We start from the raw sequence: 27,883 nt of genomic DNA, 5'->3' as shown, positions 1-27,883 counted from the left end.
ACAGTTTATAATTAAATTTAAAATTTTTATTTTTAATATAATAAAGTTATATTTTAAAAATTTTATATAAAAACTAGTTTTATATGATTTTTATAAAATATAATAAAGATATTTTAAATATTTAATATAAATACAGCTGTATATTAGAATATTATTAGAATATATAATATAAAAAATATCTAAATAATTTTTTTAAAATATAACAAAAGGCTTCTGTAAGTCTGAATAATACTATTAAAATTTTATAAAAGTTTAAATAAATTCTAAAAATAATTAAATATTTTTAATTTTTATTGATTTTAATATTATTAAAAATACTAATAATATTAATCTTTATAAAATATTATATTTCTTTAAAATTATTTAAGAATTTTTTATAAATAAAAGCAGATATTAGTTTTTAACTAATATAATATTTAAAATATAATAATTAATATAGAATTATAATTTCTTTCCGGATTTTTTAAATAAATAATATTAAAAAAAATGACTAATAATAAATTAGAATAAATAAAACTTTTTTTTAGATTTTTTAGAAGCTATTTATTAAAGTTTATAATTTATTTTTAAATATTTTATATAAAAGACCAAACGGCGGGATCTTTCTATTTTTTAAAATAATAATATAATTATAATTTTAGTATAAAAATAGTTTCTTAACTTTTTTAAAAAAAGATATATTTAAAATTTTTAAATTCTTTTAATAATATAAATTTTTTATTTTAATAGTATTTTTTTATATTTTATTAATTTGATTTATTATAATTATATATATAGAATATTCTCGGGGGGCGTATATAGTATAATATTATTATAAAAATAAAATAAATCTTATTTTTAAGAATTTTTAAAATCTAATATTTTCTAAATAGATTTATATAAATATATTATAATATATATAATAATACTAAATGGTAAACTAATATATATATTTAATCTATTTTATATAAAAATTATAAATTTTTAATTAAAAAAATCCGATAATAATCGAATAAAATATAAATTAGATACTTAAAAATAATATATTCTTTTGATATAATTATATATTTTTAAAATTATATAAATATAATAAATAATACAGTCCGACTTTCTTTATTAATTATTAAATTATATTATAAATTTATAAAATTTTAAAGAATATAATAATAGCTGATAGATTTCAGTCTAATCTTTATTTATTATTCTTAATATAAAATATTTAGTATTAATCATAATATATATTTAAATCTTTTAGTTTTAAAAATTTAATATAATAAGAATAACTATTAAATCAGTTTTTTAAAAAAACTTTTTTAATTTAAATTCTTTTAGTTATAATTTCGAAGATAATATATAATTATATTAAAATTTTAATTTATTAATAGTTTAAAACAGACTTAAATTTTTTAATTCTTTATTAAAATTAAAAAAATAAAAGCGTTCAGACTGAAGCTGATTATAAAATTATATTATTTATAAAATTTAAAAATAAATAAATTTATTAAATATAATTTTTAATTATATAATAGAAAAATAAATAATATCTAAAAAAATAAAAGTTATATAAATATTATATCGAGGATTCTAATATTAGATTTAAAATAATTTTTTAATATAATAATAATTAGATTTATAATAAGAATATTTATTATAATTATAATAGAAAGTCTTCGGATAAAGAAATTATTAATATATAATAAATCAATTTATTAGATTATATTTAAATATAATAAATTGTTTATAATAATTATTATTTTAAAATATATAGTAATTTTTTTAAATATATAATATTAAATTAAGTAAAAATTTTTATAGACAGTTTCGAACTCTTATATTAATAAAATTCTAAATATAATAGTTTTTTAAATTCAAAAAAAAATAAACTCAAATTAGATAATTATTCTTTAAAAATGTATTATTTATTAATATAAATTTAAAATTATAATTAATATTTTATTTGAATATAAAATCAAATATATCTAAATATATTTTAATTTCACAGATAAGTTTTTTGAAGCTTTATAAGTTAATTATAAGAATCTTTCTATTTTTAATAAAAATTAAATAATTTATTTTAAATAGTATATTTTTTTATTAAAGTCTCCGCATAAATATTTTTTATTTTTTAGACATAGTTAAATTCAAATAAAATTCTTTTTAAAATAATTAATAATATAAATTTTACAAACTGCGGAAGTAGTAAAACAGTTTATATTAATTTTTAAACTTATTAGAATTGAATATGTATTTTAAAAAATAGAAATAAAAAATTTAAAATTAAGTAATATAATTACTTCTACTAAAGCAGTTATAGTATTATTAATAATAAAAATAAATTTTAAAATTTATATTAAAATATTTATTATAAGAAATTAACAATCTAAATAATTTTAATTTATGTATTTAAAATTTAATTCTATTCTTTAATAATAATCTTTTATTCTGCAGTAGCTTTTAACAAGCTGGTAGTTTAATTCAAAAAATCTATTTAATTTGATATGTAAAAGTATTCTTTTAAATTTATATTATTTCATAAAAAATTTGCGCAGTTTTAATTATTTTTTACAGTAAAAATATAAACTTAGTTATAATAATAGTATTATTCTTTAAAATTCTTATAAATATATTAAATAAATTCTTTTAATTATTCTAAATTACTGGAGATTATAGGATCGTTGGTAGCTTATTAGACTATTATTTTTTTTAAAAAAAACTATACAATATTAAAATATAAATTAAATCAATAGATATTAGCTGGCTGAAATTATAAAAATAATAAAATTAAAAATCTTTTACTAATTGTTTTTTCAAGTTTTAACTAATTATTTAGTTAGATTATTTTTAAATTTATAAATAAAATATAGCTCGAAGAGCTATAAACAAAATCAAAAATAAATAAAAATTAAAAAAATTATATATTATATATTAAACAGTTAGAAAAAATAATAAAACTGTTAGAATACTTAAAATATATAAAATAGTTTAAATAAACTAAATAGCCTAGATATTTTAGATAGACTGAATATCTTAGGTCTGTACTGTAACAATATCTGAATATAATAAATATACTCAATTAATCAATTAATAACATAATATAAATAAATCTTGTTTTCTAATAATATTATTTTATATAATTCTATTTTTAATATTTAAAATATTATAAAAACTGCTATTTATAATTATTATAATTAATATTAAAATATTTTTTACTAAATATAAATTCTTTTTTAAAAAAATATTTACTATATCTAAATTATTAACTTTAATTATAAATATAATGATTTTTTTGAATAATAATTTTTTATACTTATATTTAATTAATATACATCATCTCAGCAGATATTATAATTCAATAATCAATATAAATAATTTTAATTTTTTTATTAAAAATTTTTATTATTTTATAAAATCTTTATAATTCATACAGCCGATATTCATTCATATTATAAAAATAATAATTAAACAATTATATTATTTTATTATTATATTTAAATTAAAATTATTAATTTAAAAAATCTATATATAAATAAAATATTTAAAAATTTTTAAATTACTAACTGTAAGAATTATATCACTGTTGGATTTTATTATATTTATAAAAATCTAATAATAAATAATTATTTTATTCTTTACACTAGTAATATTTTTGTTAATATAATTTATTCAAGTCTTATTATTTTTCTATAATAGATTAATTATAATATTTATAATTTTTTTATATATAAATAATAAAATTTTCGTTAAAAATTAATTATATTAAAAGATTATTTAAATTAATTATTTATTTATAATATTAATAATATTAGTATAGATTTTAGTAAATTAATTATTTATTTTAAATCTAAAAATAATAGTTATAATTATATAATAAGTAATATTAATATATAGTTATATTTTTTTAAATAAAAATATAAATTTAATACTAAAAAAATTAACAGTTTTAATTATCTATAATCATTAATTATTTATATTTCAAAAATATTTTTAATTCTTTTAAAATTTTTATAAAAAATATTTATTAAAAACGCTTCTATAATCCAACTAAGTAAAATTAATAAGATTTTTAATTAATAAAAAAACTAATTTTAACAGACTATTATTTATTTTTTATTTATTTCAAATTATTTAAATATATTATTAATAGCTATATTATATATATATAAATGTTTATAATAATAGTTAATTCTAAGTTAAGATTGTATTAGTTTTTTAAAAAATATTATAAATAATATTAAATTATTATATAACTATAAGGATTAGAAACACTGTTAAAAAGTAATAAATTAATAAAAAATGAAATTAAATAAAACTTTCTATTTTTTCTGTTTAATAATTTAATAGTAGTGTGCTGTTTAGTGTAGCTGGCGCGGTTTTTTAAAAAATACAGTTAAATAAATCAAATATTGTAAAAAATAAATTCCAGCTATATAATAAAAATAATATATATTAAAAATTACTAATAAAACATACTACTAATATTAATAATAGTGACTTATTATTATTAATAAAAAATTTATAAATGAATATTTATTTAAATTTCTTTAGTTATATATAATATATATAAAATCTTGCTAAAGGGGAAGATAAGCCCTTGCTTATAGTAGAAAAAGCAGCAGTTTCTGATAGCAGAATATCTTTTAGGATTGCGGCCAATAATCAACAAATTTAGTAAGATTAATTACATCAAAGTAATTAAGAAAAACGAAAGTTCAAAAAGAACAAACAACACTAAAAAAATATACAAAGGCAGAGATATTCGGCAGAATCAACATCCACAAAAACTACTACAAATAGGATTTGATAAATCTAATAATTTATAGATTACAATTTATAAAATAAAAAATGAAATAAAAATTTAAAATATAAATAATATTGCAATTAGCAGAGCTATGAATATAAAATATAAATATAAAAAGTAAAAAATTATAATTATAAAATATTTCAAACCCAGCAGAAAAAAAAAGATATAAAAGTATAAGAAAGTAGTATATTCTTTAAAATTATATAAAAAACACGTCTAGGTAACTCTAGAATATATTATTAAATATAATTAATGAAGTATAACTTAATATTCTTAATATAATTAATTAATCTAATAATTATCAAAGATAATAAAAATAAAAAATCAACTGTATTAAAGTTCTACTATTAGAACGGTAAGAAAGACGGTCAGTCAAACAAGCAGCAGAATATTGTTATAAATAAACAAACAAACGTCTAAATATAACAATTTTTGCTACATCTAAACTCATATTTGATTAGGAAAGATTTTTTATATTTGAGGTTATCTGATATAAATATTAATAAATTCTTATAACTCGATACGTCTAGTTTCTTCCAGGCCTCTTTCTATTTTCAGGTTTTTTTTTAGTTTTTACAGCTGTTTTTAGTATGGTTTTTGGACCTATATATCTTCTGCGGGTAGCGGAAACCACTATATATACAAGTATAAATAGTAATATTACTTCGATTTGCTAAGTAAGAAAAGTCCTATACAAACGGCCCTGCAAACAGCCCTGCGAACTGCCCTGAAAGACCTTGAACGGCCACGCGAGGAAGGCATTGGAAACTATTCCCGAGCGTAGCAAGGGTCACCAAGGCTTGTTTTTTAATGCTAATAAATCTTATCTTTATATAGAAAAACTTTAAAAATTCTTGAAATTAACATTTTAATTTGAATTAGACAGAAATAAAACTTTCAAAGAAGATAATCCTTTAGAGCTATAAATTATTTCTTGATCAAAACAGTCTATATAATAGTCTACATAAAACAAACCTTAAAAAAACAAATGACTTTACTAACTTTATTTTTTTCAACACAGTTATATAATAAAAACTATATAAAAAGATGGCTAAATATTTTCTTGATCAAACAAAGAAAATCCTGTGAATTAGGCTGAACTTAAGACAGCTTTTTTTTTAGTCGAACGATACTAAATTTTCTTATATGATAGTATAGATATAGATAGGACTAATCCTATCATCATATAAGTAGAGAAAGTAGGTCTTGAAAACTGGCACAGGTCACTTGCACCAGGCTCAAAGCAACAGGCAGCAGCTTCCCGAGGAGCCAAGACTAATTTGAAAGCCTCCAAGCACTAAGTAAGTGGGGCTTGATTACTGAACACGTTTTTGCGCGTTATGGACGCGGCACGCGTCTTCCGTTTCATGGCCATTTCCCTTGTCATCCTCAAGCAAATCACTAAACCATCAAAACTTAACTGCACCATAAGACATCTTGGACGTCATTTAATATCCCACTCTTAGAAGCCACTCACTCTCTCGATCGAATCCTCTAACCTACCTAATATCTAGACACTAGTTCCCAGGCACTTGGAGCAGGCTGTATAATCATGGCTCTGGATCCAGCATCGCAGGTCTCGATCGGAGCCCTGAGGTAGGTTGTCAGTCCAAGTCTCACCATCAGTTACTGATCTGGTATGATAAAGCGCTATTTTTGATGAGACCAAGCCTCAGATACCTGAACCTCTTGTTCAGTGTGTCCAGATTAAGCCATTGCCGCCACAGCAGAACAACCAAGAACGTTTCAGGGCTGTCTTCAGTGATATTTCGAATTATGTTCAGACTATGCTTGCTACTCGTCAGTTAAAATCCTTGTTGCTTTTTGACAGACATACCTACCCCCCCCCACCCGACATAACAATCCTAACTGCCGTGTCATGTAGAATTGAATCATAAGGTGACAAGTGGCCTGCTTCGCAAAGGATGCTTTGTCAAGCTGAAGTCATTCCAGGCAAATGCCGTGAAAGGAAAAAAGTTGTTACGATCACATTGTCTGAGCGTCCACGACTAACGTTTCCCACAGGATTCTCATCATCCTTGACCTGGATGTTCTCCAAGACTTAGGTGAAAGCGAGAAACTCGGAGAACCCCGACCATTGGAGAGCAAGGTCGAAGAAGAAGAAAAGCCTCAACCAACAACCATATCGAGTAATGGGTTTTACGGCTCTAAGCCCCAAGTTGCACCAGCGCCGTCTCCCCACCGAACGCAAACAACTCGGACAGGTCTCTCTTCAGCAGCTCACACTACTATCTATCCAATCGAGGCCATTTCCCCATACTCGCACAAATGGACGATCAAGGCTCGCTGTACAAGCAAATCGACCATCAAAACGTGGCACAACAGAAATACGGAAGGCAAATTATTCAGCGTGAACTTGTTGGATGACAGCGGCGAAATTCGCGCAACAGGATTCAATGATCAGTGTGACATGCTTTATGATGTCTTCCAGGAGGGCAGTGTCTATTATATTTCGAACTGTCGTGTCCAGATCGCCAAGAAGCAATTCACAAATCTGAACAACGACTACGAACTTACCTTTGAAAGAGACACCATTGTTGAAAAGGTACGTCAGCCCCCGCATCCCCCTGATGATAATCCTCTGATAGTTTCCCCAGGCGGAAGACCAGAGCGATGTGCCCCAGGTCCGGTTCAATTTCACTACAATTAGCGATCTTCAGTCAGTCGAAAAGGACACTACGATTGATGTTATCGGCGTGCTGAAAGAGGCTGGCGAAGTCTCTCAAATCGTCTCGAAGACCACAAGCAAACCGTATAACAAGCGTGAATTGACACTGGTGGACAATACCGGCTACTCAGTGCGTTTGACTGTCTGGGGCAATACGGCGCTGAATTTCAACACCTTACCCGAGTCAGTGATGGCATTCAAGGGTGTCAAGGTTTCCGACTTTGGAGGGCGAAGTCTAAGTCTGCTGAGTTCAGGTTCAATAACAGTAGACCCTGATATTGAAGAAGCTCACAAGCTTAAGGGCTGGTATGATGCGCAGGGAAGGGATGGTGTTTTCACTTCGCATGCCTCAATGTCGGGAACAGCGACGTCGGCCGCAAGGCCCGATCACTTCAAGACCATAGCTCAAGTTCGGGAAGAGCAACTCGGAATGTCCGACGAGGCAGTCTACTTTTCACTAAAGGCGACTGTCATCTACATCAAGCAAGACAACATATGTTACCCCGCCTGCCTTTCAGAAGGCTGCAACAAAAAAGTGACGGAGCTTGATCCTGGTCAATGGCGTTGCGAGCGGTGTGATAAGACACACCCGCGACCAGAATATCGCTACATCATGCTTGTCAATGTTAGCGACCATACTGGTCAACTTTGGTTGAGCTGCTTTGATGATGTGGGAAGACAGATGATGGGCACAACGGCAGACCAGTTGATGGAGCTGCGACAGGCAGACGAGAGAGCAGCGGGTGAACTGTTTCAAGGTGCCAATTGCCGGACGTGGAGTTTCCGATGCAGGGCTAAGATAGATCACTTTGGTGATCAACAGCGGTAAGTTTTACCCTTTCATTGATTTAGCGCAATCGGTGGCTGATTCTATGTCTCCCCCGGGTGTCTAGAGTTCGATACCAGGTATCATCGGCCAGAGCAATCAACTACTCTGAGGAGGCTTCTCGCCTGGCAGAACAAATTGACTCGTATAATTTGTCTTGAAGAAATTCATTATGCACACCGATACACTACTCTGATTTGCTTTTAGTAAATCAGCCCGTTAATCACCTTGAATTGGCCATTGTGCTTCCATTCATCATGAGGATAACTGACATGCCCGCGCCGGGCTTCAAAATGCCAGCATCCGCATCCATCCTTGTGTATATGTGATCAATTCCTATTACAATATATGCCCCATTCCCTGCGCATCAGTAGAGTAACATCTGCACGTAATTATGAGTACTTCTAAATCTATTACGTCAACATGACTAATCTGCCGTTGTGGATGGCCAACGAAGGTGTTGATAACTAACACGTGACTGAGCAGTTACTAACCAGGTCGAATAGGTATCCAGTCGAATCTCCTTTCTGGGGTATTCAATCGAATTTATCTGCTATCAAGTACTCGAGTACGTATCAGTACCACTATGCGAGCGATTGGTACGGACCCCTGAGAATTAATATTTTGATCCCGATTGAGTCTGATCGATCATAAATAGGCGTTCGCGGCGGGAAAGGCAATGCTGATGCCCTTTTCATCGAAGATATCCCCACTCCGAAGCTGAAAGGTAACGATGCCTTGATAAGAATCAGGGCCTTCGGTTTGAACCGAATGGATTTATTGCAGCGCGAGGGCAAATACCCCGTTCCACCGCAGGCCCCAAGCACCATGGGAGTAGAATTCTCTGGTGTGATCGAGGAACTCGGAGCAGCCGATTGCAATGGCTTTCGGATAGGCGATGAGGTTTTCGGCTTGGCTTATGGTGGTAAGTGAGACTTGAAATTGATTCTTAACATGATTAATCAGTGTCTTGCAGGTGCATATGCTGAGTACATCGCTGTATCGACGAATATGTTGATACATAAACCTCTCGATATGACTTGGATAGAAGCAGCAGGAATACCCGAGGTAGATTGACGTGTCTCCCCGGATAATCACCCTTCGTCTAACATGAACATACCAACAGACATGGATCACGGCATGTCAAGCTCTTTATTTGATCGGTGGTCACACGCCAGGCAAATCCGTTCTCTGGCATGCTGGAGCATCATCGGTGTCGATTGCCGGAATTCAGCTTGCTCGAAACAGTGGTGCATCGGAGGTATATGTAACTGCTGGTTCTAAGGAGAAGCTCGACTTTTGCGTCGGTCAATTGGGTGCCACTGCTGGTTATAATTACAGGGACCAGAATTGGGATTCGGAGATCTTGAATGCGACAAAGGGCCGTGGTGTCGATGTTATAATCGATTTTGTCGGTGCGACACACTTCCAGGGCAATCTGAATGTAGCGGCAAAAGACGCTCACATTGTTCAGCTGGGACAAATGAGTGGCTCAATACTCCCTGGTAATGTTGACATTAGTGGCATTTTATTGAAGCGGTTAAGGTTCGAGGGCAGCACGCTACGGAGCAGAGACGAACAATACCAAAAGATATTGCGTGATCTCTTGGTTGATCAGGCATTACCAAGATTCAAGGATGGAACTTTCAAAGTTTATGTGGAGAGAGTTTTTTCATTTGAGGATATTGCAGATGCTCACAGGCTACTTGAGAGCAACCAGACGAAAGGGAAGATCATCTGCACCTTTGGCTAGTCATATTCATGATTTGTGGCTTGGCCTGCCACAGAATCAGAAGCAGGCGCTACCAGGTGGCAGGTGCAGCTAGCTAAGCCAACTAAGTACAGAATGTTTTAGCTAAGCCGCCACAAGTGTACGAGTGAATGTCCTCCGAAAGAGTCCGAGGTCTACCTGCTTATGTACTGTAGTGCCGACCTTTAACTTAGACGATAATGTAGCCTCTAGGAGTCTACAGTACCTGAGTAGTCCACGGTGTAGATGGTCCGCGCCAACTTGGAACCTTGAAGCTTTTCAGATAAGCCGATAATACTGTATCAAGGGATCAGACCAATCAGTCAAAAGCCAATAGTTAGTATCCACTTTGCTTCATGGGGCACGTTTCTCCGACGAGTCAACCGGCAATCAGATTAACTGCCCCGGCAAAAAAGAGAAAAAAAAATTCCTGGACCGAAAGCATAAAATAAACCATATTAGGTTTCTGAGTGCACGCGACTTCTCGTTTCTCAGATATTCTTTGTGTGATACCCCGAATCATGGCTAAACGCGAGTATGAAGAGGAGCGAACGGAGCACAGACTGAAGAAGAAGTCGAGAAAAGAAAAGAATGCTTTGAAGGCTACAGAAAAATCCGAGGATATCGCAGGGCACGAACCGAATTACGTCCAGTCGCGCGCATTGAGCGATTTGCCAGAATCAGACATAGAGCGCTTTCTTATTGAGAACACAATCAAAGTGACCGACACCTTGAAGGATGCTGCAAATTTTCGGCCTATCATGTCATTCTCACATCTTCCTCCCTGCGACGGCAAACTCTACGATCCCCTTGGTTCTTTCACCTCTCCGACTGCCATTCAATCAACAACCTGGCCCTTGCTATTCGCTGGTCGCGATGTGATTGGTATTGCTGAGACTGGTAGTGGTAAGACCCTCGCTTTCGGATTGCCATGCCTCAAGAAGTTACAAGATTCGAAGAGGAAATGCAATAAAAAGCCTTGTCAGCCCATGGCGGTCATGATTTCACCAACTAGGGAGTTGGCTAAACAAATTCATGACCAGCTTGTGAAGTTCGTGAAACCACTGGGTGTGGAAGTAACTTGCATCTTTGGCGGAGTCCCGAAGGATGAACAGCGCGAAGCTCTAAAGACTGCACCTATTGTTGTCGCTACCCCGGGTAGATTGAAGGATCTTCAAAATGACGGCTCGGTCGATCTCTCAAAGGTCAAGTACCTTGTTTTGGATGAAGCCGATCGTATGTTGGACAAGGGATTTGAACAAGATATCAAGGACATCATCCATCCCATGTCAAAGTCAAAACGGCAAACTGTGATGTTCACAGCAACATGGCCTCCAGTTGTCAGAAATCTTGCTACCGCATTTATGAAAACGCCTGTTACTGTTACCATCGGCGGAGATCCATCTGCTGACCCTCGCGCGAATACGAGAATCAAACAGGAGGTTGAGGTCATACAGCCACATGAGAAAGAGCCAAGGCTTGTACAGCTACTCAATCAAAGTCAAAGGGCCTCTAAACCCCCGAAAGTCCTGGTCTTTTGTCTGTATAAGAAGGAAGCTGTTCGTGTGGAGAGACTTCTACGGAATAAGGGTTTCAAGGTTGCAGGAATACATGGCGACCTCAGCCAGCAAGAGCGCTTCAAAAGCCTAGAGGCTTTTAAGAGTGGCACTGCTACCGTCCTTGTCGCCACTGATGTGGCAGCTCGTGGACTTGATATTCCTGCTGTCAAACTTGTTATCAATGTCACATTCCCGCTTACGGTCGAAGACTATGTACATCGAATCGGACGGTGAGTGATTTTGCCCCTGGTATAGACGGCTGTCGGAAACTTAGCTGACATTTTCGGAAGAACCGGTCGTGCGGGGGCTGAGGGTCATGCAATTACCCTGTTCACTGAATTGGATAAGGCTCAATCTGGAGGGTGAGTAGTCTTCCAGTGAATGGGAACTCGGGGATATTCTCCTATGTCATAATTCTTGTTGCGGGGCTAATGGTTTGCAGGTTGATCAACGTGCTCAAAGCAGCCAAGCAGGATGTACCAGAATCCCTTCTCAAGTTCGGCTCGACGGTAAAGAAGAAGCAACATGATGCCTATGGTGCATTTTTCAAAGACGTTGACTCGAGCAAAGCAGCAACCAAGATTGTCTTTGATGATTGACAATGAGACATTCAACCTCTTTTGTATTTGCATCTAGATCTCAAAATCTCTTTGGTTTTGGTGCATTGTGCTAGCAAGTATCTTCTCTCAGCATACAACCTGACCGTGTGCATGATAATTAGTGGTCGGGTTCACAAAAGCTCGAAGTTGCATAGATACTTACACAAATATAATGTATATAGCGCTATACATCAAGGTACCTGAAAAATCTCTAGAGTTGACCCTGTAGGATCCTTTCCTCATAAAAGCTGTCGATATCATGATGCCAGCCAGAAAAGTCTGGGGCCGGGGAAGGAATTCAGATAGCCTTAATGCCAAGGTGTAACGTTGTAGGAATGACCGAATGAATAAAAAGCTCCAGATAGTGCGAACCACCATATTGACGATGTTGGCATAGACCATCCCTTGAGCACCCAAATCACCGACAACTAAGAATACGTACGCTGCTGAAACATAACAAGTTGAGAACACTCCCATCCATAGAGCCTGTTTGCGAACTTCCGAAGGACTAGCAGCCGAAGAAACGAAAGCCTCACTTATACCATTGAAAGCCAAGAATGGTATATAAAGGCAGTAAAGAGATAGTAAGCTACTCACCGTAGGCGAAGCCCAGCTGCGCCCACCCAGAAAATCGAGCACTAGAGGTACCAAAGCTGGACCGAGGGGAAAGGCCACTGCAGCTACCATACTGTAGGCGCGCAGGATGTCGGCTAGATGTGTTTTGGCGAGACTGACATTCCCCGTGCGTCGCTTTTCAGGGCAGTTGCTATGAAGCAATGATGAGAAGAAGGCCCGGCTGCTTTCTTCAATGGGCTGAAAAAGTATGCGGGCCACGAGACCACCATAGTTTGAGGCGAGGGCATAGATCCCCTGGTCTTCTAGGCTTGTCATTGTCGCTAGGATCATTGAATCCCCTTGCGTGAGTAGATGTTTGACGATGGACTGAAGAAACACACTTGCAGCCAATGAGATCATTGGCCATGGCAATCTGTTAGCCACATAGCTGTGGCAATCACTGGGGGTCCTATCAGGTGGTGTCCTAATACACAAATCCAGGCAGGCACACTTACCGCGACTGCAATCTTGTGAGCAGCAAAGAGAAGTCTGGATGCCTTGGCACCTTTCTGATAGCTATAACATAACCACAAAGAAGTGCACATGCATAGCTCAAGTGTCCGAGTGCAAAGGGCAGAACACCAACAGTGATATTATAGTAGGCAGCCCACAGGAAAACAAAACAAGTTACCAAGCTTTTCATGAATGCAGCACTCATCTCAACAAGTGCACGTTGCCTGTACATCATATATCTCTGCATCACGTTAAAACATGGCTCGCTCGCAAGTTCTATTAGGGATGCGATGGTAATTATATTCACACTTTGGTGATAAGACGGTGTTTGAGAAACTTCATCCGAGGCAAGACGAATGTAAGAGGTACCAAGTATCACGGCAAAGAGGAGTCCCATTCCCAGACTCAAGTAGGACATATTGACCACGGACTGTGATTCCACTTCTTGGGTTCTTGGTTGTTTAGTTGCGCTGGATTTGTTGTCAATTGCGTCTTTACCATGACTATTTGACACCGAGGAAACAGAGGTAACAAGCGGTTGCCTTTGAATCGCCAGTCTGATACTTTCCCGAGAAAAAAACAGCAGTGTAATGGAGTATAGGTCCAGCTGGGCTGCAACTCCTAGAAAAGCTGGTGGTAGGTCTCTCAAGATCAACTGATTTGCCGTAAAAGTGAATATCTTTGAGGTCAGTTGCACGAGGACCAGAAGCGTTGTACCAGAAGCTGGTGACGCTAGCAAAGAGCTAGCTTCATCATCCGGCGATGGCATGCTGGTATGAAAAAATGACGACTGATAGGCTGGATTGTGAGGTTAAGTTGACAGAAGAAGAAGACCACGGGTTCATAATCTACTACCTAGATATACACCGGTAATCCACTCCACTTGCGCTAGTCCGCCGGTCTTTCTCCCACCGCCCCTTATTGGTCAGCCATTTACACTACTTCAATCTCGAAAGTATACATGTATGCAGTGTACTGTTTGTAGGACGTACTACTGCACATACTGTGTAGCAACCCGCAAGTCCCCGCTTGAACAAGACTACTATGTAAAAGTGCATTTTTGCGGAGAGTCTCATCCCCCGCCCCCCTCCTTTCTCTCGGAGTCCCGATAATCGCGCGGAGTTGAATAAAGAAAACGAGAGTATGTACTCGTACTCGCTTGAGTAGAGTCTAAACTATTGATTCCATAGCGGAGACGCACACATGATATGCATTATTTTAATGCCAGCTGCAGTACCCTGACTTGAATCTATGCCAATGCACACTCGCCAATACACGTGTTCATGATAAGTCGACTGACCAGGTACACCACAGATGTCGTATGCTCAAACTACCTTCCGCGGAACCCCTTCATCTGGCCTCTTGCCAACCCCTGCCTTCACCCCAGATATGCACTTACGCACCCATTTCATGACACGGTGTTCAACTAGAAAGGCGGGAGGAAGAAAGGGTAACCGCCGTTTTTCACCTTGAAGACACTGAGAAGAAAGCTGTACATGCCAAGCAGAACAGAACCCCAGATGATCACTGCCACCTGCTGTGTTTTATTGTCAGCGATACGGGGAACTTTCATTGCCAGAGCAATTGTTGCAAAGGAGAGGACGGCGTCTGTAAAATAGAAGGATTAGCACAATCACATGTTTAGTCAAACGAGAAACCTACAAATAGCAGCTATAATTTGTGTTTCCATGCCGAATTGATTTGAGAACCCCCCAGCAAAGTAGCTGATTCCACCCCTTCCATCCCCGGCGACATATGGTACTTTGCGAATATGGTTAAACATGTGGCCACTTATGAATAAGAGAATCGCGATAAGGCTCATGGCGGCCCAGAGGTTTCGATTCTGCACCACAGGATACACGTAGGGTGAAAGCACAGTGAAAAGAGTCACTACACCCATCAAGATAGTCACGCCTGAGATTATGCGCATGTAATTGATCGGGCGAACAAGAGGAGGTTTTGGACCATTGGGAAGATGACGGGAGATCCATGTATAAAGCTGATCAGCCGAGATAGGACTGCAGAGCACATCATGTTAGCGAAGGTTACTCATATTTCCACAAAAACGGTGCCATACCCGCTGAAGTCAAAACGTAGGGGCGCATCGTCAACCTTGGAGAAAGGGCCGACCGTCGGAGGAAACACAAGCAGAACCGGTGCCGTTTGAAGCATGAGCTTCTACATATTAGCCTAGAGGTCATGTTCTCGCAAGGACGGTAGTATTCATCTCACTTTCTGGAATGTTTCCTTGCCATTGGTGAATTCAAGGGTAGCATAGAGTACTTTCAAGTCATTGGGTGTAGGACCTTTGTTCCAACTGCGCGCGATGAGGTCCCATTCGGGTTGGAACTCGCGACATAGAATGCATCCGAAACGAGCTTCAGTAGCAGTCAACAACACGGCAACATGATAATCACGAGGTTTCGATGTTAAATCTTCGTAGGAAGAGTCATCAAGATCAATAGGCGCAGATCTCGCGAGTGAGCGATATTTCTCGTACTTGTCTGTATCAGAATTGGCACAGAGGCCATGGGGAAGTATGGCGAGGAACGGGACTAAAAGGTTCAAAAGCTTCATGTTTGCATGCCAATTGGGTGCTTGGTGAAAATGTTGGGCAAAGGGAAGTAGTTTAGCGACTTGCAACAGCCATTGGAGTAGGGTGAGTATCGTTTAAAACAGGTGTAAGTGATCACTTAGGTAGGTGGTTGTGGACTGGGTAGTTAGTCAACCTAAGTTATGGCCTTAATAGTCAATTAAGGTGCAGGAGGCACCACAGCGGCATATTTGATAGGTGTCCACTACTACTTGAGTATGTACTTACTGTAAGTTACTACGTACTCCAGGTACTTTGGCGTGGTCATATATACTTACCCACAGATTACAGTCCGATAGTTACTAACGAGTTATCATCTTGGGTATGATACAGTTTTGAACATTACCACCACGTAAGTAATGTCGCAAAGTGTAAATACCCTAGAAGAGAATAAACTCTCATCTACGTACTATCAAAGTAAATAGTAGATAAAGATAGGTAACATTAGGGTACTTGACTGTCCAGACATTGTTATCTAAGTCAGCTGTGTGCTAGGTACCATATCTTACACGCACGTATCAACAAGAAGCTTGAACGGCGGCTGAGAGCATGTTTCGTATAACGAAGGGCATCAGATAAAGATACTGTAGAGCCGGGTCTAAGTAAGAGACTGGGGAATAAAGGGCAGAGAAAATAAATCGGGTGCTCCAGTATCTTGAATTCGAGGACAGTGATTTGGGTGATTCTTAATCATTGCCCGGAGCCCGCCCGCTCCGGCAATGCTTGAATTGACGGAGAGGAAAAACCTAACCTAGAATCCAACAAATACTCCGTACTTTCCAAATAAGTCTTAGTTGTGTATCACAACATGCCTCGTGCATACGGCTCACAATAATCTGGCTGTACCCTAAGAAAAGAGAGAGGGCTTTCATTATGTATATTGCTTCCATTTCACGTACTTCACGAAGCTGTCGTTTGTTTTGCCACCTCACTTTAAAAAGACACTCGTCCTCAAAGAGATGGCAGGCCCGCCAGCTCAAGGATCACTTTACAAAAGAAGCTGTAGTCCAAGGCTTGAAAAGTCGCGCAGCATTCAAGCTTCTCCAAGTATGCCCAACTGGTCCATATACATGGTGCTACGTTCTCTGATGATACCAACACCAGATTGATGATAAATACCGCGTGTTCCAAAGCGGACAAACTGTCGTTGACCTAGTATGGTAGCCAAGAGTCCAAGTTGCAAAGATTCTCAAGTCAGTTGACTTACATATCTCAATTGTGTAGGGATATGCTCCTGGCTCGTGGTCCCAGGTAATTTTGACTCCTCCCCCTTCAGGACGGCAGCTCACTTTCCTGCCAGGTAGCAGTGGCTCGAACTAAACCCGATGGCAGGGTTTTAGGTGTTGATATCATTCCAGCTCAGCCACCCAAAGGGGTTTCTACGATCCAGGGCAATTTCCTCAACCCAGAAGTTCAGGATTATGTCCGTAAATTCGTACGTGACCCTAACAGAGGCAAACCACGTATCAGCAGCCCGGGCAGTGATGATCAGCTCGGATTCGACCGAGAGATGCCTATGGGAATTGCACAGGTGTCCACAGAAAACATTTCAGGGGATAAAGCCATTGAACGAACAGTTGATGTGGTGTTAAGCGATATGTCTGCTCCCTGGCACCAAACTACTGGGTTTGGAAAGAGAAGTCTAAGTGATCCCTATAATAGGATGATGAATACGAGCGGTATAAGCTTCAAAGACCACGTTGGCAGTATGGTGTGTGGTGTAGTCCCTCTTTGCCAGTAAAAAAATGCTAAGTTTCATAGGACCTATGCCATGCAGCTTTGCAGTTCAGCCGTGAGGTTCTCCGAACTGGTGGCCATTTTATCTGCAAATATTACCAAGGGACTGAAGAGAAAGAATTTGAGAGACAGCTTAGAGATCTTTTTCAGAGGGTTCACAGGCACAAGCCCGAGTCTTCGCGTGATGTAAGCTTCCACATTGAGATTGTACTGGACGTATACAACCCGTCAAAAACATTGCTAATCCTAGGATAGGAGTCGAAAGAATCATACTTTATTGGTATCAGTCGAAGATAGACCCGGCCTCCGACCCCAAGGCTTGTATAATCTCTGACTACAGATCTGACTGGTCGACGTTCTTGCTTCCGTCAGAATCAGAATCTTCATCCCACTCAATGTCAGCAAGTGATGCTTCCGCGGATGCTTGGACCTGGTTCAGCGTCAGTTTCATAGAGTTCATGTTCATCCTTGTGATCTGATACAGGCGTGTCCAGTTGTGATGTATGCCTAATGGAACAGGCGAAAGTATATCGATGGAAACATATAAGATAATAACCTACTTCTTTCAGTCCGCTCAGCTCTTCCAAATAACCAAGCTCATTCAAAGCTCTGTGTATGAAGTTCCAGCCATCCCTCTTAAATGTCTCGACGATGTTGTCTGAACAGGCGCTGCAGTATTTGTAGTTCTGACCTACGACCGAGACATTTTCAAAGGTTGACAAAAATCCTCGTATTTGATGCGGCAAAAGGCCCAATGGATGGTCTCCTTGGTCATGATCCCGTGAATTTTGAGCCGGCGCTGCTGCACCCAGCGGGTGTTGAATAATGGAGATGAGAAGCTCCACCAGCATAGCGGACGCTATAGCGGCCACTCCAGGTCGAGTAACAGTACATTGCTGATCGAGCGTTTGATCTTTGGTGGACTAGCAGATGTTCAGATCTCTAGTCAAGAATCAATCGATCTAATACTCACATTCATTGGCGCAACAACATCGTTGCAGAAGTAGCAGCCTAGTTGCTCCGAGTCCTGAATTTTTGATTTGACTCCGTGGCGCATCACCACAAAGGAATCGAAACCTAGCGCTGCATTCATAACAATTTTACCTGCAGCCTTGCCCATGACCGTAGGTAGCCATCGAGATTCTCGTGTATCCATCAGGAGAAATACTACGTCATGCTCATCAATTAATCCCCGCAGTGTCTCGAAGTCTGCCCGTGTCTTTTCAACGTCGATGACAGGGTGTCCAACCATCGGCACGGAAAGCACATAGCCTGCGGACTCCACTCCCGGATAGATCTCAGATAGAGCTTGCGAAGCACGAAGTGCCTTTTTGGCCCCTCCTTCGAGACAGTCCATAAAGTTGAAGAGCGGTTGTCTTACTGGATTAGAGAACGAGACGGAACCATTATCAACGAAAGTGATTCGAGAAACGCCCCAGCCCTGTACAACTTCAGTGACTATGCCAGTGGGGAACGGGACGGCAAGAAGATTACCATTAAGTTCCGAGCAACGTAAGTACCTAGTGTGCCTGCTCCTAGGAGGAGGCATTTGGTGGCCTTTATTTTCTCGAGGTTCAAATTAGGGCTAATCCTCCATTTCATGAGCTTGAGGTTGAGGTCAACAGATTGGTCGGCCAATCTTATTGTACCAAGGCAATTGTTAGCTTGAGAATTCTATGCTTGCAGGAAGGGGAAACTACTTCTTGGGGTTCATATATTCCGTGAGGTCAACCAACCGTCCTGTCAGTCGTCCCGAAGGATTGCGCTCCCATCCTGTGACTTTGGGCAAATTAATCAAAGGAACCCCGCGGCTGGCAGCGTTTGATGCCACTGCATCTTTCAGTTCTAGTGTCAGCACGGTACTGCGGCATTGATCACTGCCTGAGGGAACATCACGGTATCTAAGCACCCGAATCTTGTTGAGCCCCCATCGCTGTTTGGCAAGGAATAACAGATTTCTGAGCGGCCAGCCTGGCGCATTATCGTAGTTAGAGGGATCCGCGAACCCCACAAAGCAATCATCACAGTTTGCTTCCTGGAAAAACCCTTCTTCAAAAGATGAGAGAGGTGCTATCTGCCATTGTGGCCTTTGTATGTCTTCTGTATCCCCGGAACTCCGACTTCCGGACCCTTCCTGACGACAAGCGCGATTGTTAGTGACACACAATCTCCTCGCCAAAAAGAAGCCTCGCTGACGGCTGTCTACAGCAGAGCCCCATGTCTGAACTGCATCGACAAGAGCCATGGTCTCACTTTTTGACAGAGCGTCTGTGCGTCCGACTGGGCTCCGACCCTGGTAAAGCTCCGCGGCTGACTCAGGTTCATCTGCAGAGACCCATGGAGGATCCGAATGCAAAGCAGGGAATGCAAACCAGTAGTGAAACTTGTATTTCTTCAAATCTGCATAAGATAAAATGACGAAGGAGGAAAGTAGAGCAGGACAAGAGTAAATACTCCCATCGCGTATGGCGTTCAATACCTTTAGGAACAACCTATTGTTAATGCGGCTTTGACATAATGACAAATCAAAAACTGACCAGTTCTCCGGATTGTTGAAGCAGACGTGCTCTGTCAGTATTCATATATTCTTCGATGGTGTTGACATTCTTTATCGTTCCCTCGGCGCGGTAGTATCCAGAGGGCGTCCTATATTATTAACCAGCCGATGAGTAAAAGATCCCACTTAGATGGAACCAAGATAGAAGCATAGATGCCAGAGATTATCTCGGACTCACTCATTGTTGGAGAGAGCATTCCCATGTATTTGCATCCGGCATGAGGCGTTAGGAGCGTCCGTAGGCCGAAGCTCATAAAGGCCCAGGACTTGGCGAGCCGAGTCATCAAGCTTGTCATGATTTATCTTCTGGGATGTGAGAGCAGTGTAGAATGGTAGCTCTATATCAGAGGCGAACGGCGCGTAGAGCATTGTCAAATACTTGCTCCGATCATACGCAGTGCTGTGGGTAGCTCAAGCTGGTTAATAAAGGATCCAAAGGATCCAACTTTGTGGAGGAAGCTGATGTTCACCTTTAGACGGCCGACGAAGCTGTATGTAATACACTGCAACAATATTAAGTGACAGCTTCTAGTTAATCGGTATTTAGGAAAGAGTCTCGTCATTTGTAGTATGAAGCAAGGTAGTCGGTCCACCGGTCACCTGTCAGCCATACTTAGCTAAGGTGGGGTTGGTGGGGCTGTAACGAACAGAACCTCGGCGCTCAATTGCTTGTGTCATCTGTACTGTAATGAGGGTAATCTCGATTAAATACCGTGGTTCAGGGCCACAAACAGATAGGTATTTGAAAGGATTAATGAAGTCAGTCGCATATAGGGTTTAGAAACTGATTTGAAAATGAACTGTTTCTATGTGACACTTGCACGGTGAACTGGTATCTATACACAAAGCTATAGCGATCCTCAAGCAGCATGAACGAAGACTACTTATAGTAAATGAGATAATATGACTATTCTATCTGTTGGCTTCGAACTTGCGAACCAAAAATCCCCTCTCATCTAAATAATTCTTTACATCACTGACTGTGTACTCGCCACGATGAAACTAAAAAAGACAATCAGCAAATCATAGAGCTAGACACGTGAGTAGGAGCAAGGGATTACATACCATGCCGGCACCCAGAGCCGCATCTGTGGTTGTGTCCTGGAAAACCTCGACAAAGTGTTCAGGATTTCCAGCCCCGCTGGAAGCAATAACCGGTATCTTAATGGCGGATTTGACATCGTTGATCAGCTCTAAGTCGAACCCACTGTTGCTTCCATCTTTGTCAATGCAGTTCAGCAAGATCTCGCCGGCGCCCATTGCTTCAACAGCTTGCGCTAGTTGCCGTACGTCAAGGTCTCGGGCCTCTCTGCCACCTTTGACGGTGCATTGATACCAACAGAAAGACTGTCCAGAACCATTCGGGTATTTTGTCCGAATTGTGTGGTGCGTAGTATCCTCCGGTTGGCTCACGTATACGCGCTTTGGATCAACGCTTACTACCACAGCTTGATTGCCGTAAGCCTTGGATATCGACTCAATGGCTGTCCTTCCATTTAATTTCCCGCCAGCCTGGTGATATTCTTCGGCTGCAAAAACAGCATCCGACCCAATGCTCACTTTATCTGCACCTGACTGGAAATACATCGTTGCAACGTCCAGGGCCGATATCTGAGTGCCGTCAGTATCAACAGTATCTCTGATTCCGCCGCCAATAGTGAGCGGCACAAAGACCGTTTCGGATGTTCTTCTCAAGATTTCCAGCATAGGCGTATCCGCAACCGGACAGTTCCTGAAGGAGGTGATGTTCAGGAATGTTACTTCATCAGCACCCTGTTCATAATACCTTTTGGCCATGTCAACAGGCTTTCCCAGGTTTCGGACTTGGCCGCCCGTGCTGACCCCCTCTTTCTCACGAACATCATACTGATCACCTTTGGTGACAACGAGATCACCAGCATCATTTGCACGTACGTCGAGGCAGGCGATCACCCTACGTGTGAGGCCGTCTTTCTTTGCCGAAGAAAGCGAGGGTTCCAAAGAAAAAGTCTGCAGTCGATCCCCATCTAGGAAAGCACGGATTGTCCGCAAACCAGCCTGTCCACTTTTCTCCGGGTGGAACTGTGTCGCGAAGATGTTATCCCGCGCTATAGCTCCAACGAATTCTTCATCGCCGTATGTGGCCGTGGCTACTGACCAGCCCTCTTTTTCCAGGAGGCCAGGGGTATAGAGTGCTGCGTAAGAGTGGACATAATAGTACTTGCTGCTAGGCCTCAACCCATAGAAGCTTTGATTGACAGTTGAAGTATTCAACGCAGAATTCCATCCGATGTGAGGCACACTTTTTGTATCGGCATTGAACTTCTGCATCCGAGCAGGAATTACCCCCAACCCAGGCACTTCAGAATTTTCCTCGGATCCAATGAAAAGCGCCTGTAATCCGACACAGATGCCCATGAAGGGTTTGCCGGAATCGATGTGTCGTCTAATTGGTTCTAGATAACCGCCCTCAGAAAGTTGGGATAGGCAATGGCCGAAGTGACCAACTCCCGGAAGGATAAGTTTCTATGGCGGTCACGATTAATCATATGAACTTGCTCAGCATCGGATCAAAAAAGCCCACCTCCACATTCTCCAAGTCCTTCGGAGACTTCACCCATTCCACCTCATAGCCAACTTTATTAATGGCATTCACTAGGGAGCGGACATTCCCAGCTACATAGTCGAGCAGGTGAACAGTAGGCATAATTGGTGTTGACTCCAGTAGTCCTTGTGGCAGATGGAGACCGTTTGGGAACAGCGTCTAGTCCTAGGTAAAAGAAAAGGAGGGTCAAGACACCGAATGTCAAGAATATGCAAGTTGCATAGGCTTTGTCAACTTAACTTTCAAGGGAGCCCTCGGGGGGCGAAAGGAACTTTAAGAGGGGATATATCTTCTTTACCCCACTAAGTCGGAGGGAGCTGAGTCATTGCTCGCTAACTTACAGACCACTTTCTGGGACTTATTTTTCTCTCCGGGTGCCCACTGCCAGGAACCGCCGCTCCTTCCCGGGTGCTAGTCACTTAATCTGCCAGCTTAATCATAACTGTATGTCAAATCAACGCAATCAACAAGCGGGTAGAACAGCTATTATTCTATACCTAACTGACTTCTTTCCTCTTTACAACTCTTTAATAATTGATTAAGGCTTCCTAATAATAAGCTTGTAAAACAAAGTGTTATGTTATCGACTACTAAGAATAAGTCTAACTGGCTATAAAATAAATACTTTAGGTATAAATACTTTAATGATAAGAATTTACTATTGTGTCTTAAACTTTCTTACAGGATTAAATTCACTACAGCAATTTTAATTATATTTAAATCCTGGTTTTTGTTTTTTACATACAAATTAATATAGCGAACTAAAACAAACAAAATTCAAATGATATCAAGCAGGTTGAGTGTTGAAAAGAATTATTCTTAACAAGTTAAGATATTAAAGGCGTTGAGGATGTTTTGGTGATGGAACGGCCGTTCTGGAACTATGTAGTATTCTAGAAGTGCGTGGCTTTCTCTACAACACAATTAAACAACGGAAATTTGGCAATACATTCTTATCATGTGGCTGTCATACAAGAAAATATGACTTGCTGTTCAAAAGATAACAGATTTGGAGAATTGTAGTTCGACTTCACTATGGTGTTCGATAGTAATTTTATGAGTATATTATAGTACGTGCTCTCCTGCGGTAGTAGTTTATGTATTATTGTCAGAGCCTTCCAGATAAATCAGACCATTGCGAGGCTGCCAAAATACTGTTCAGTGATTATATTAGCAGCGGTAAAAGCAGGCCTTACCGGAGAAAATTGCCGGAGCCGAACACCGGCTTCTCTCAGAATTGCGGCGCTCTGGAATTTGTCAATTGGATGACATTCTGAAAATTGGAATGTAACATACATCGTTATCCATATTGTATCCCTGCGAGTAAACAACCTCAGAGATACCCACTTGGGCAATCTTGACCGTGCAGGTCAAGCAAGGGCATCTGACCAGCACTAGTTGTTAGCATGGAACACAAGCCGTTCGATACACCAGAGCTTACGTATCACAGTATAATATTGTGCCTTCTCTAATACGTTCTCTCCCAGCTTCTAGCAGAGCGTTCTCTTCCGCATGTAAGCATAGACACGTAGATAAGCCTCGACCTCCTCCTTCTCCACTGTTACATCTTGGACCTGCTTGAAAGTGAGCCTCGGTAAATTCAGGATCTCAGTGGACGTTTTGTCTCACTAAGGGTTCGTACATCCACCTTCATTGCAGTTTGTCAGGTGTCGCGGAGTGCCGTTGTATCCTGTGCTTATTACGCGACGCTCTCGAACAAGCACACACCCAACCCTTCTTTTCATGCAGTTACTTCGCTGTGCAGCTAGTGATGCTAACTCCATGAAATACTGATCCCAGTGTGGGCGTAACCGTTGCTCGTCAGCCAGGTTAATCGCTTTGAGAGCATTATACAATCCCTGTAGTGATGAAGAGGAGTTAAACAGTCGAACCTGAGCACGATCCGTGAGATAGACACGTCCAACGTTCTTGTCATAGAGATGCTTATCGCTCCGGAGAACAAATTTCTCGAGAGTTGGAGGATTTAGCTGCATCTTATGGCACCTATAATGGAGCGTCAGATGTGTTGCAAGCAATACTGCAATTGGACCGATCAGGTAGAGATACACGAGTACTAACCTGTCAACAAGTCTTTTCCAACGAAGACTCACGGGCGCATCGATGCTCACTAGCAGGAAAAAAGGGCGCTGCAGAAAACGATCCAGGATTGCGGACTCCCATATTTCTGTTGTGACCCAAAGTCCCTGCCACCTTCGGGTTACAAATTCCAAGAGAGATTCCGCATTTTCGAATACAAACTCTGATGAAGGATTACTTTCCTTTCGAGGTGAGAGCTCTGACTGATAGAGGTATTCAGATTCATCCAGTGTTCCAGTTGCCACCCCGCTTTTTAGTTCAAGTAGTTGGAAGCCTTCCTCCCGGATAAGATACTCGGCGACTGCATGCTTGCCAGAACAGATACCTTTCGCCTAACCATTAGCCTGCACTGATTTAAGGGGGGGGGGGTTAGAAAAAGAGTAGGGGTTTGAGGGGGAACATCTTGCAGGCCGGTTTTGCTAACCTCCACACAGGCCAATCAACATATCGTTTAACTTTGCCGGTTGCGCCAGATGTAGGGATTTGATGATGGAGGGTTGGATCAATCTAGGGATGCCGAGAAGGAAGATACGTCTTAAGTTAGTGTCTGCTCAAACTATAAGAATGAATGGCAGAGTCTTGAGCAGAATTATTCGTAGGCTAGCTGTGTAGTCCACTTGCTATGTATCGTTGAATGAGGTGTCCCGCAAATTGTGATGTGCCCGCCAATCAGCTTCAGCTTGGTTGTATGATCGCAACTACAGTACCTAGACAGTGCCTGCAGCATACTGAGTACAGTGGTGTATTTTAGTAATATCATATATGTGTTAGCAATAACCCGCTTTACAGCGAATGTACTCAGTAAGTGAGATCCAAGTTGAAGAGGAGTACTTTGGCGAATCTGGAGCAGAAAATCCTTTTTGTCTTACAGCGTTCCTTTATAAGTAAGAATACGTGCAGTACACATAGTAATGAACAGACATCACCTGGCCTTTCTCACGCTCTATCTTGACAAACAAAGCCCAAAAATCCCATGCTCAATATGACGCTGGGAAAAGACTTTATAAACTTTTTTAAAAAAAAAGCTATTAAAATTGTTTATTTAATACTAATTTTGCTTCTATTTTATTTTTCTAATAGTCATATATATTAATAATTTTTATGTTCTTAAAAATTATACAGTTCACTGTAACTTTTATATTTTGGTAATATATAATAAAATAGTTTATATAGACAAAGATGAAGAATTAAAAGATTAAAATAATTAGAATATTACTAATTTATATCTTTGAATTATTTTAGGTTTGTAGGTAATTTAGTAATAAATATAGCAGTATTTTTGTTATAAATAACCTGCAAAAGCATAGCAGAATAGCAACAGCCTATCTATAAAATATTTTATTTTTAATATAAATTAAATAGTTTATTTTAAATAATATATTCTCTATTAGAATTTTTAAATAAATATTTTAAAAAAATAAGAATAATTAAATAATTAAAAAGAATATATCCTCTATTCATTAAATATAGCTGAATTTAAATATGAATTTTATAAATTATAAAAACTAATAAAATAATTTATATTAATTTTTATTTCTTTTAAAATCTAATTATTAAAACAGTAGAAATTAATACAGTTATTTTTAAATTTATTAAAATTAAATATATATTTAAAAATATAAATAAACATAAAAAAACATTAAAATTTTAAAAATAATTTATATAATTATATTTATTAAAATAAATTATAATTTCTTAATATCAAATTTAAAAATCTAATATAAAATATTTATAAAATATTTATTTTAGAAATAATAATTTAAATAATTTTAATTTATTCATCTATAGTTTAATTATATTTTTTAATAGTAATTTTTTTATTTTATAATAGCTTTAATAAGCTGGAGGTTTAATTTTAAAATCTATTTAATCTAATATATAAAAATATTTTTTTTAAAATTTATATTATTTAATAGAAATCAATGTAGTTTTAATCAGCTTTAATAACAAAATTATAGATTTAATTATAATAATAATATTATCTTTTTAAATTTTTATAAGAATATCAAATAAGATTTTTTAGATTATTTACAATTACTAAAAATTACCCAATTATTAATAGTTTATTAGATTACTATTTCTAAAAAAAGCTATATAATATTAACTTATAAACTGAATTAATAGATACTAGCTGGCTAAAATAATAAAAATAATAAAATTAATTAAAAATTATTTAATAATAATTTTTTTAATTTTTAACTAACTATTTTATTAGATTATTTTTAGATTTAGAAATAAAATATAGCTTAAAATATTATAAATAAAATTAAAAGTAGATAAAAAAGTCAAAGAAATAATATATTTTATATAAAATAATTGAAAAAAGATAATAGAAATATTGAAATATTTAAAATATAAAAATTAATCCAAAATAAACTAAATAGACTAGGTATTTTAGATAGACTGGGTATTCTGGATCTGTACTGTAATATTATATATCTAAAATTATTATAATATTATAGTCTGATTCTAATATTATATTATTATATTTTATAAATAATAATCTTTTATTTATAATAAAGTATAGTAATTATAATTCTAATAAAATTACTATATTTCAAGTCTTTAAAAATAGTATTATTATTTTTAATATTATTTCTAAAAAATTTCTGGCTATATTTTTTCTATTTAAGTATATCTAAAGTTTTTTACTTAATTTATAATAAATATAATTATCAAGATCTTACTAAGTATATAGCAAAATTAAATAATCTTATTATTTATTAAATTTAAAACTTTTAAAATAATTATACTTTTTAATATTTTATATATTTAAGTAGTTACTTTTATAAGTATTAACTCTACAGTTAATTATAACTAATTTTTATATTCATTTTAGTATTTTAAAGTATAAATAAAGATCTTATTATTATTTTATATATATTAAATAATATAACAAGCTTTTTATTATATTTAATAAATTTATAAAATATTTTAATTTATTATTTAAAAAAATTAATTAGAATATTTTAGTAGTAGGGTATTATTTTTATTAATTATTTATAATTCTATAATTAGAATATATTATATTATTTTAAATTCAT

The 27,883-nt window shown here is 37.1% G+C and overlaps 9 protein-coding genes across 9 annotated transcripts; 4 read left to right on the top strand and 5 right to left on the bottom strand.

Moving 5' to 3' along the window:
• Nucleotides 1-6,248: 6,248 nt before the first annotated feature.
• On the top strand, nucleotides 6,249-8,705 carry ASPACDRAFT_82488 (replication factor A subunit protein RFA1). The gene is made up of 6 exons (XM_020206100.1): nucleotides 6,249-6,376; nucleotides 6,429-6,580; nucleotides 6,666-6,756; nucleotides 6,806-7,346; nucleotides 7,399-8,294; nucleotides 8,363-8,705. The coding sequence occupies exons 1-6, from the start codon at nucleotides 6,333-6,335 to the stop codon at nucleotides 8,454-8,456; spliced, it is 1,818 nt and encodes a 605-aa protein (XP_020050990.1). The 5' UTR covers nucleotides 6,249-6,332; the 3' UTR covers nucleotides 8,457-8,705.
• Nucleotides 8,673-10,209, top strand: ASPACDRAFT_82487 (NAD(P)H-quinone oxidoreductase). Its single transcript, XM_020206099.1, has 3 exons — nucleotides 8,673-9,220; nucleotides 9,272-9,363; nucleotides 9,422-10,209. The coding sequence occupies exons 1-3, from the start codon at nucleotides 9,124-9,126 to the stop codon at nucleotides 10,046-10,048; spliced, it is 816 nt and encodes a 271-aa protein (XP_020050989.1). The 5' UTR covers nucleotides 8,673-9,123; the 3' UTR covers nucleotides 10,049-10,209.
• A 357-nt stretch (nucleotides 10,210-10,566) lies between these two features.
• On the top strand, nucleotides 10,567-12,203 carry dbp3 (RNA-dependent ATPase DBP3; the record flags this gene model as incomplete). The annotated part of the gene is made up of 3 exons (XM_020200312.1): nucleotides 10,567-11,834; nucleotides 11,895-11,966; nucleotides 12,047-12,203. The coding sequence occupies 3 exons, from the start codon at nucleotides 10,567-10,569 to the stop codon at nucleotides 12,201-12,203; spliced, it is 1,497 nt and encodes a 498-aa protein (XP_020050988.1).
• Nucleotides 12,204-12,362: 159 nt separating this feature from the next.
• ASPACDRAFT_37572 (uncharacterized protein) lies at nucleotides 12,363-14,040 on the bottom strand (the record flags this gene model as incomplete). The annotated part of the gene is made up of 2 exons (XM_020200313.1): nucleotides 12,363-13,218; nucleotides 13,274-14,040. The coding sequence occupies 2 exons, from the start codon at nucleotides 14,038-14,040 to the stop codon at nucleotides 12,363-12,365; spliced, it is 1,623 nt and encodes a 540-aa protein (XP_020050987.1).
• A 369-nt stretch (nucleotides 14,041-14,409) lies between these two features.
• Nucleotides 14,410-15,961, bottom strand: ASPACDRAFT_82484 (OST3/OST6 family protein). The gene is made up of 4 exons (XM_020206098.1): nucleotides 15,504-15,961; nucleotides 15,349-15,446; nucleotides 14,934-15,289; nucleotides 14,410-14,879 (listed from the first exon to the last, which is right to left on the bottom strand). Exons 1-4 carry the CDS (start codon nucleotides 15,846-15,848, stop codon nucleotides 14,698-14,700), a joined length of 981 nt encoding a protein of 326 aa, XP_020050986.1. The 5' UTR covers nucleotides 15,849-15,961; the 3' UTR covers nucleotides 14,410-14,697.
• Nucleotides 15,962-16,687: 726 nt separating this feature from the next.
• ASPACDRAFT_82482 (RlmE family RNA methyltransferase) lies at nucleotides 16,688-18,183 on the top strand. The gene is made up of 6 exons (XM_020206097.1): nucleotides 16,688-16,911; nucleotides 16,969-17,019; nucleotides 17,089-17,115; nucleotides 17,165-17,575; nucleotides 17,626-17,811; nucleotides 17,875-18,183. Exons 1-6 carry the CDS (start codon nucleotides 16,738-16,740, stop codon nucleotides 17,896-17,898), a joined length of 873 nt encoding a protein of 290 aa, XP_020050985.1. The 5' UTR covers nucleotides 16,688-16,737; the 3' UTR covers nucleotides 17,899-18,183.
• On the bottom strand, nucleotides 17,758-20,710 carry ASPACDRAFT_82475 (putative autophagy ubiquitin-activating enzyme ApgG). Its single transcript, XM_020206096.1, has 8 exons — nucleotides 20,629-20,710; nucleotides 20,337-20,558; nucleotides 20,139-20,247; nucleotides 19,302-20,080; nucleotides 19,096-19,240; nucleotides 18,575-19,042; nucleotides 18,162-18,524; nucleotides 17,758-18,031 (listed from the first exon to the last, which is right to left on the bottom strand). The coding sequence occupies exons 2-8, from the start codon at nucleotides 20,525-20,527 to the stop codon at nucleotides 17,936-17,938; spliced, it is 2,151 nt and encodes a 716-aa protein (XP_020050984.1). The 5' UTR covers nucleotides 20,528-20,558; nucleotides 20,629-20,710; the 3' UTR covers nucleotides 17,758-17,935.
• A 258-nt stretch (nucleotides 20,711-20,968) lies between these two features.
• ASPACDRAFT_82474 (imidazoleglycerol-phosphate synthase) lies at nucleotides 20,969-22,988 on the bottom strand. Its single transcript, XM_020206095.1, has 3 exons — nucleotides 22,722-22,988; nucleotides 21,224-22,663; nucleotides 20,969-21,160 (listed from the first exon to the last, which is right to left on the bottom strand). Exons 1-3 carry the CDS (start codon nucleotides 22,842-22,844, stop codon nucleotides 21,071-21,073), a joined length of 1,653 nt encoding a protein of 550 aa, XP_020050983.1. The 5' UTR covers nucleotides 22,845-22,988; the 3' UTR covers nucleotides 20,969-21,070.
• A 696-nt stretch (nucleotides 22,989-23,684) lies between these two features.
• On the bottom strand, nucleotides 23,685-25,770 carry ASPACDRAFT_1877456 (deoxycytidine monophosphate deaminase). Its single transcript, XM_020198105.1, has 7 exons — nucleotides 25,264-25,770; nucleotides 24,822-25,164; nucleotides 24,385-24,746; nucleotides 24,184-24,316; nucleotides 24,039-24,126; nucleotides 23,939-23,989; nucleotides 23,685-23,885 (listed from the first exon to the last, which is right to left on the bottom strand). Exons 1-7 carry the CDS (start codon nucleotides 25,283-25,285, stop codon nucleotides 23,838-23,840), a joined length of 1,047 nt encoding a protein of 348 aa, XP_020050982.1. The 5' UTR covers nucleotides 25,286-25,770; the 3' UTR covers nucleotides 23,685-23,837.
• Nucleotides 25,771-27,883: the final 2,113 nt, after the last annotated feature.

The sequence above is a fragment of the Aspergillus aculeatus genome (genome assembly GCF_001890905.1).
Source record: "Aspergillus aculeatus ATCC 16872 unplaced genomic scaffold ASPACscaffold_29, whole genome shotgun sequence".
In the NCBI taxonomy this organism is placed as follows: domain Eukaryota; kingdom Fungi; phylum Ascomycota; class Eurotiomycetes; order Eurotiales; family Aspergillaceae; genus Aspergillus; species Aspergillus aculeatus.
This window is presented reverse-complemented; position numbering and strand designations above follow the sequence as displayed.

Coding starts and splice junctions, on each gene's coding strand:
- ASPACDRAFT_82488 (XM_020206100.1), top strand. CDS start 6,333: ATGGCTCTGGATCCAGCATCGCAGGTCTCGATCGGAGCCCTGAG. Junction 6,581..6,665: donor TCAGACTATGCTTGCTACTC/GTCAGTTAAAAT, acceptor CGTGTCATGTAG/AATTGAATCATAAGGTGACA. Junction 8,295..8,362: donor CACTTTGGTGATCAACAGCG/GTAAGTTTTACC, acceptor CCGGGTGTCTAG/AGTTCGATACCAGGTATCAT.
- ASPACDRAFT_82487 (XM_020206099.1), top strand. CDS start 9,124: ATGGGAGTAGAATTCTCTGGTGTGATCGAGGAACTCGGAGCAGCCGAT. Junction 9,221..9,271: donor TTTCGGCTTGGCTTATGGTG/GTAAGTGAGACT, acceptor AGTGTCTTGCAG/GTGCATATGCTGAGTACATC. Junction 9,364..9,421: donor AAGCAGCAGGAATACCCGAG/GTAGATTGACGT, acceptor ACATACCAACAG/ACATGGATCACGGCATGTCA.
- ASPACDRAFT_82484 (XM_020206098.1), bottom strand. CDS start 15,848: ATGAAGCTTTTGAACCTTTTAGTCCCGTTCCTCGCCATACTTCCCCAT. Junction 15,447..15,503: donor GCAAGGAAACATTCCAGAAA/GTGAGATGAATA, acceptor AATATGTAGAAG/CTCATGCTTCAAACGGCACC. Junction 15,290..15,348: donor CTACGTTTTGACTTCAGCGG/GTATGGCACCGT, acceptor TGTGCTCTGCAG/TCCTATCTCGGCTGATCAGC.
- ASPACDRAFT_82482 (XM_020206097.1), top strand. CDS start 16,738: ATGTATATTGCTTCCATTTCACGTACTTCACGAAGCTGTCGTTTGTTT. Junction 17,020..17,088: donor GACAAACTGTCGTTGACCTA/GTATGGTAGCCA, acceptor TCAATTGTGTAG/GGATATGCTCCTGGCTCGTG. Junction 17,812..17,874: donor GCTTCCACATTGAGATTGTA/CTGGACGTATAC, acceptor AAAGAATCATAC/TTTATTGGTATCAGTCGAAG.
- ASPACDRAFT_82475 (XM_020206096.1), bottom strand. CDS start 20,527: ATGCTCTACGCGCCGTTCGCCTCTGATATAGAGCTACCATTCTACACT. Junction 20,248..20,336: donor AATGCTCTCTCCAACAATGA/GTGAGTCCGAGA, acceptor TTAATAATATAG/GACGCCCTCTGGATACTACC. Junction 19,043..19,095: donor ACGTTGCTCGGAACTTAATG/GTAATCTTCTTG, acceptor GAAGTTGTACAG/GGCTGGGGCGTTTCTCGAAT.
- ASPACDRAFT_82474 (XM_020206095.1), bottom strand. CDS start 22,844: ATGCCTACTGTTCACCTGCTCGACTATGTAGCTGGGAATGTCCGCTCC. Junction 22,664..22,721: donor AGGACTTGGAGAATGTGGAG/GTGGGCTTTTTT, acceptor TGACCGCCATAG/AAACTTATCCTTCCGGGAGT. Junction 21,161..21,223: donor CGGCTCTGGGTGCCGGCATG/GTATGTAATCCC, acceptor TGTCTTTTTTAG/TTTCATCGTGGCGAGTACAC.
- ASPACDRAFT_1877456 (XM_020198105.1), bottom strand. CDS start 25,285: ATGTTGATTGGCCTGTGTGGAG. Junction 24,127..24,183: donor ACAATATTATACTGTGATAC/GTAAGCTCTGGT, acceptor AGTGCTGGTCAG/ATGCCCTTGCTTGACCTGCA. Junction 23,886..23,938: donor GGCTCCGGCAATTTTCTCCG/GTAAGGCCTGCT, acceptor GTATTTTGGCAG/CCTCGCAATGGTCTGATTTA.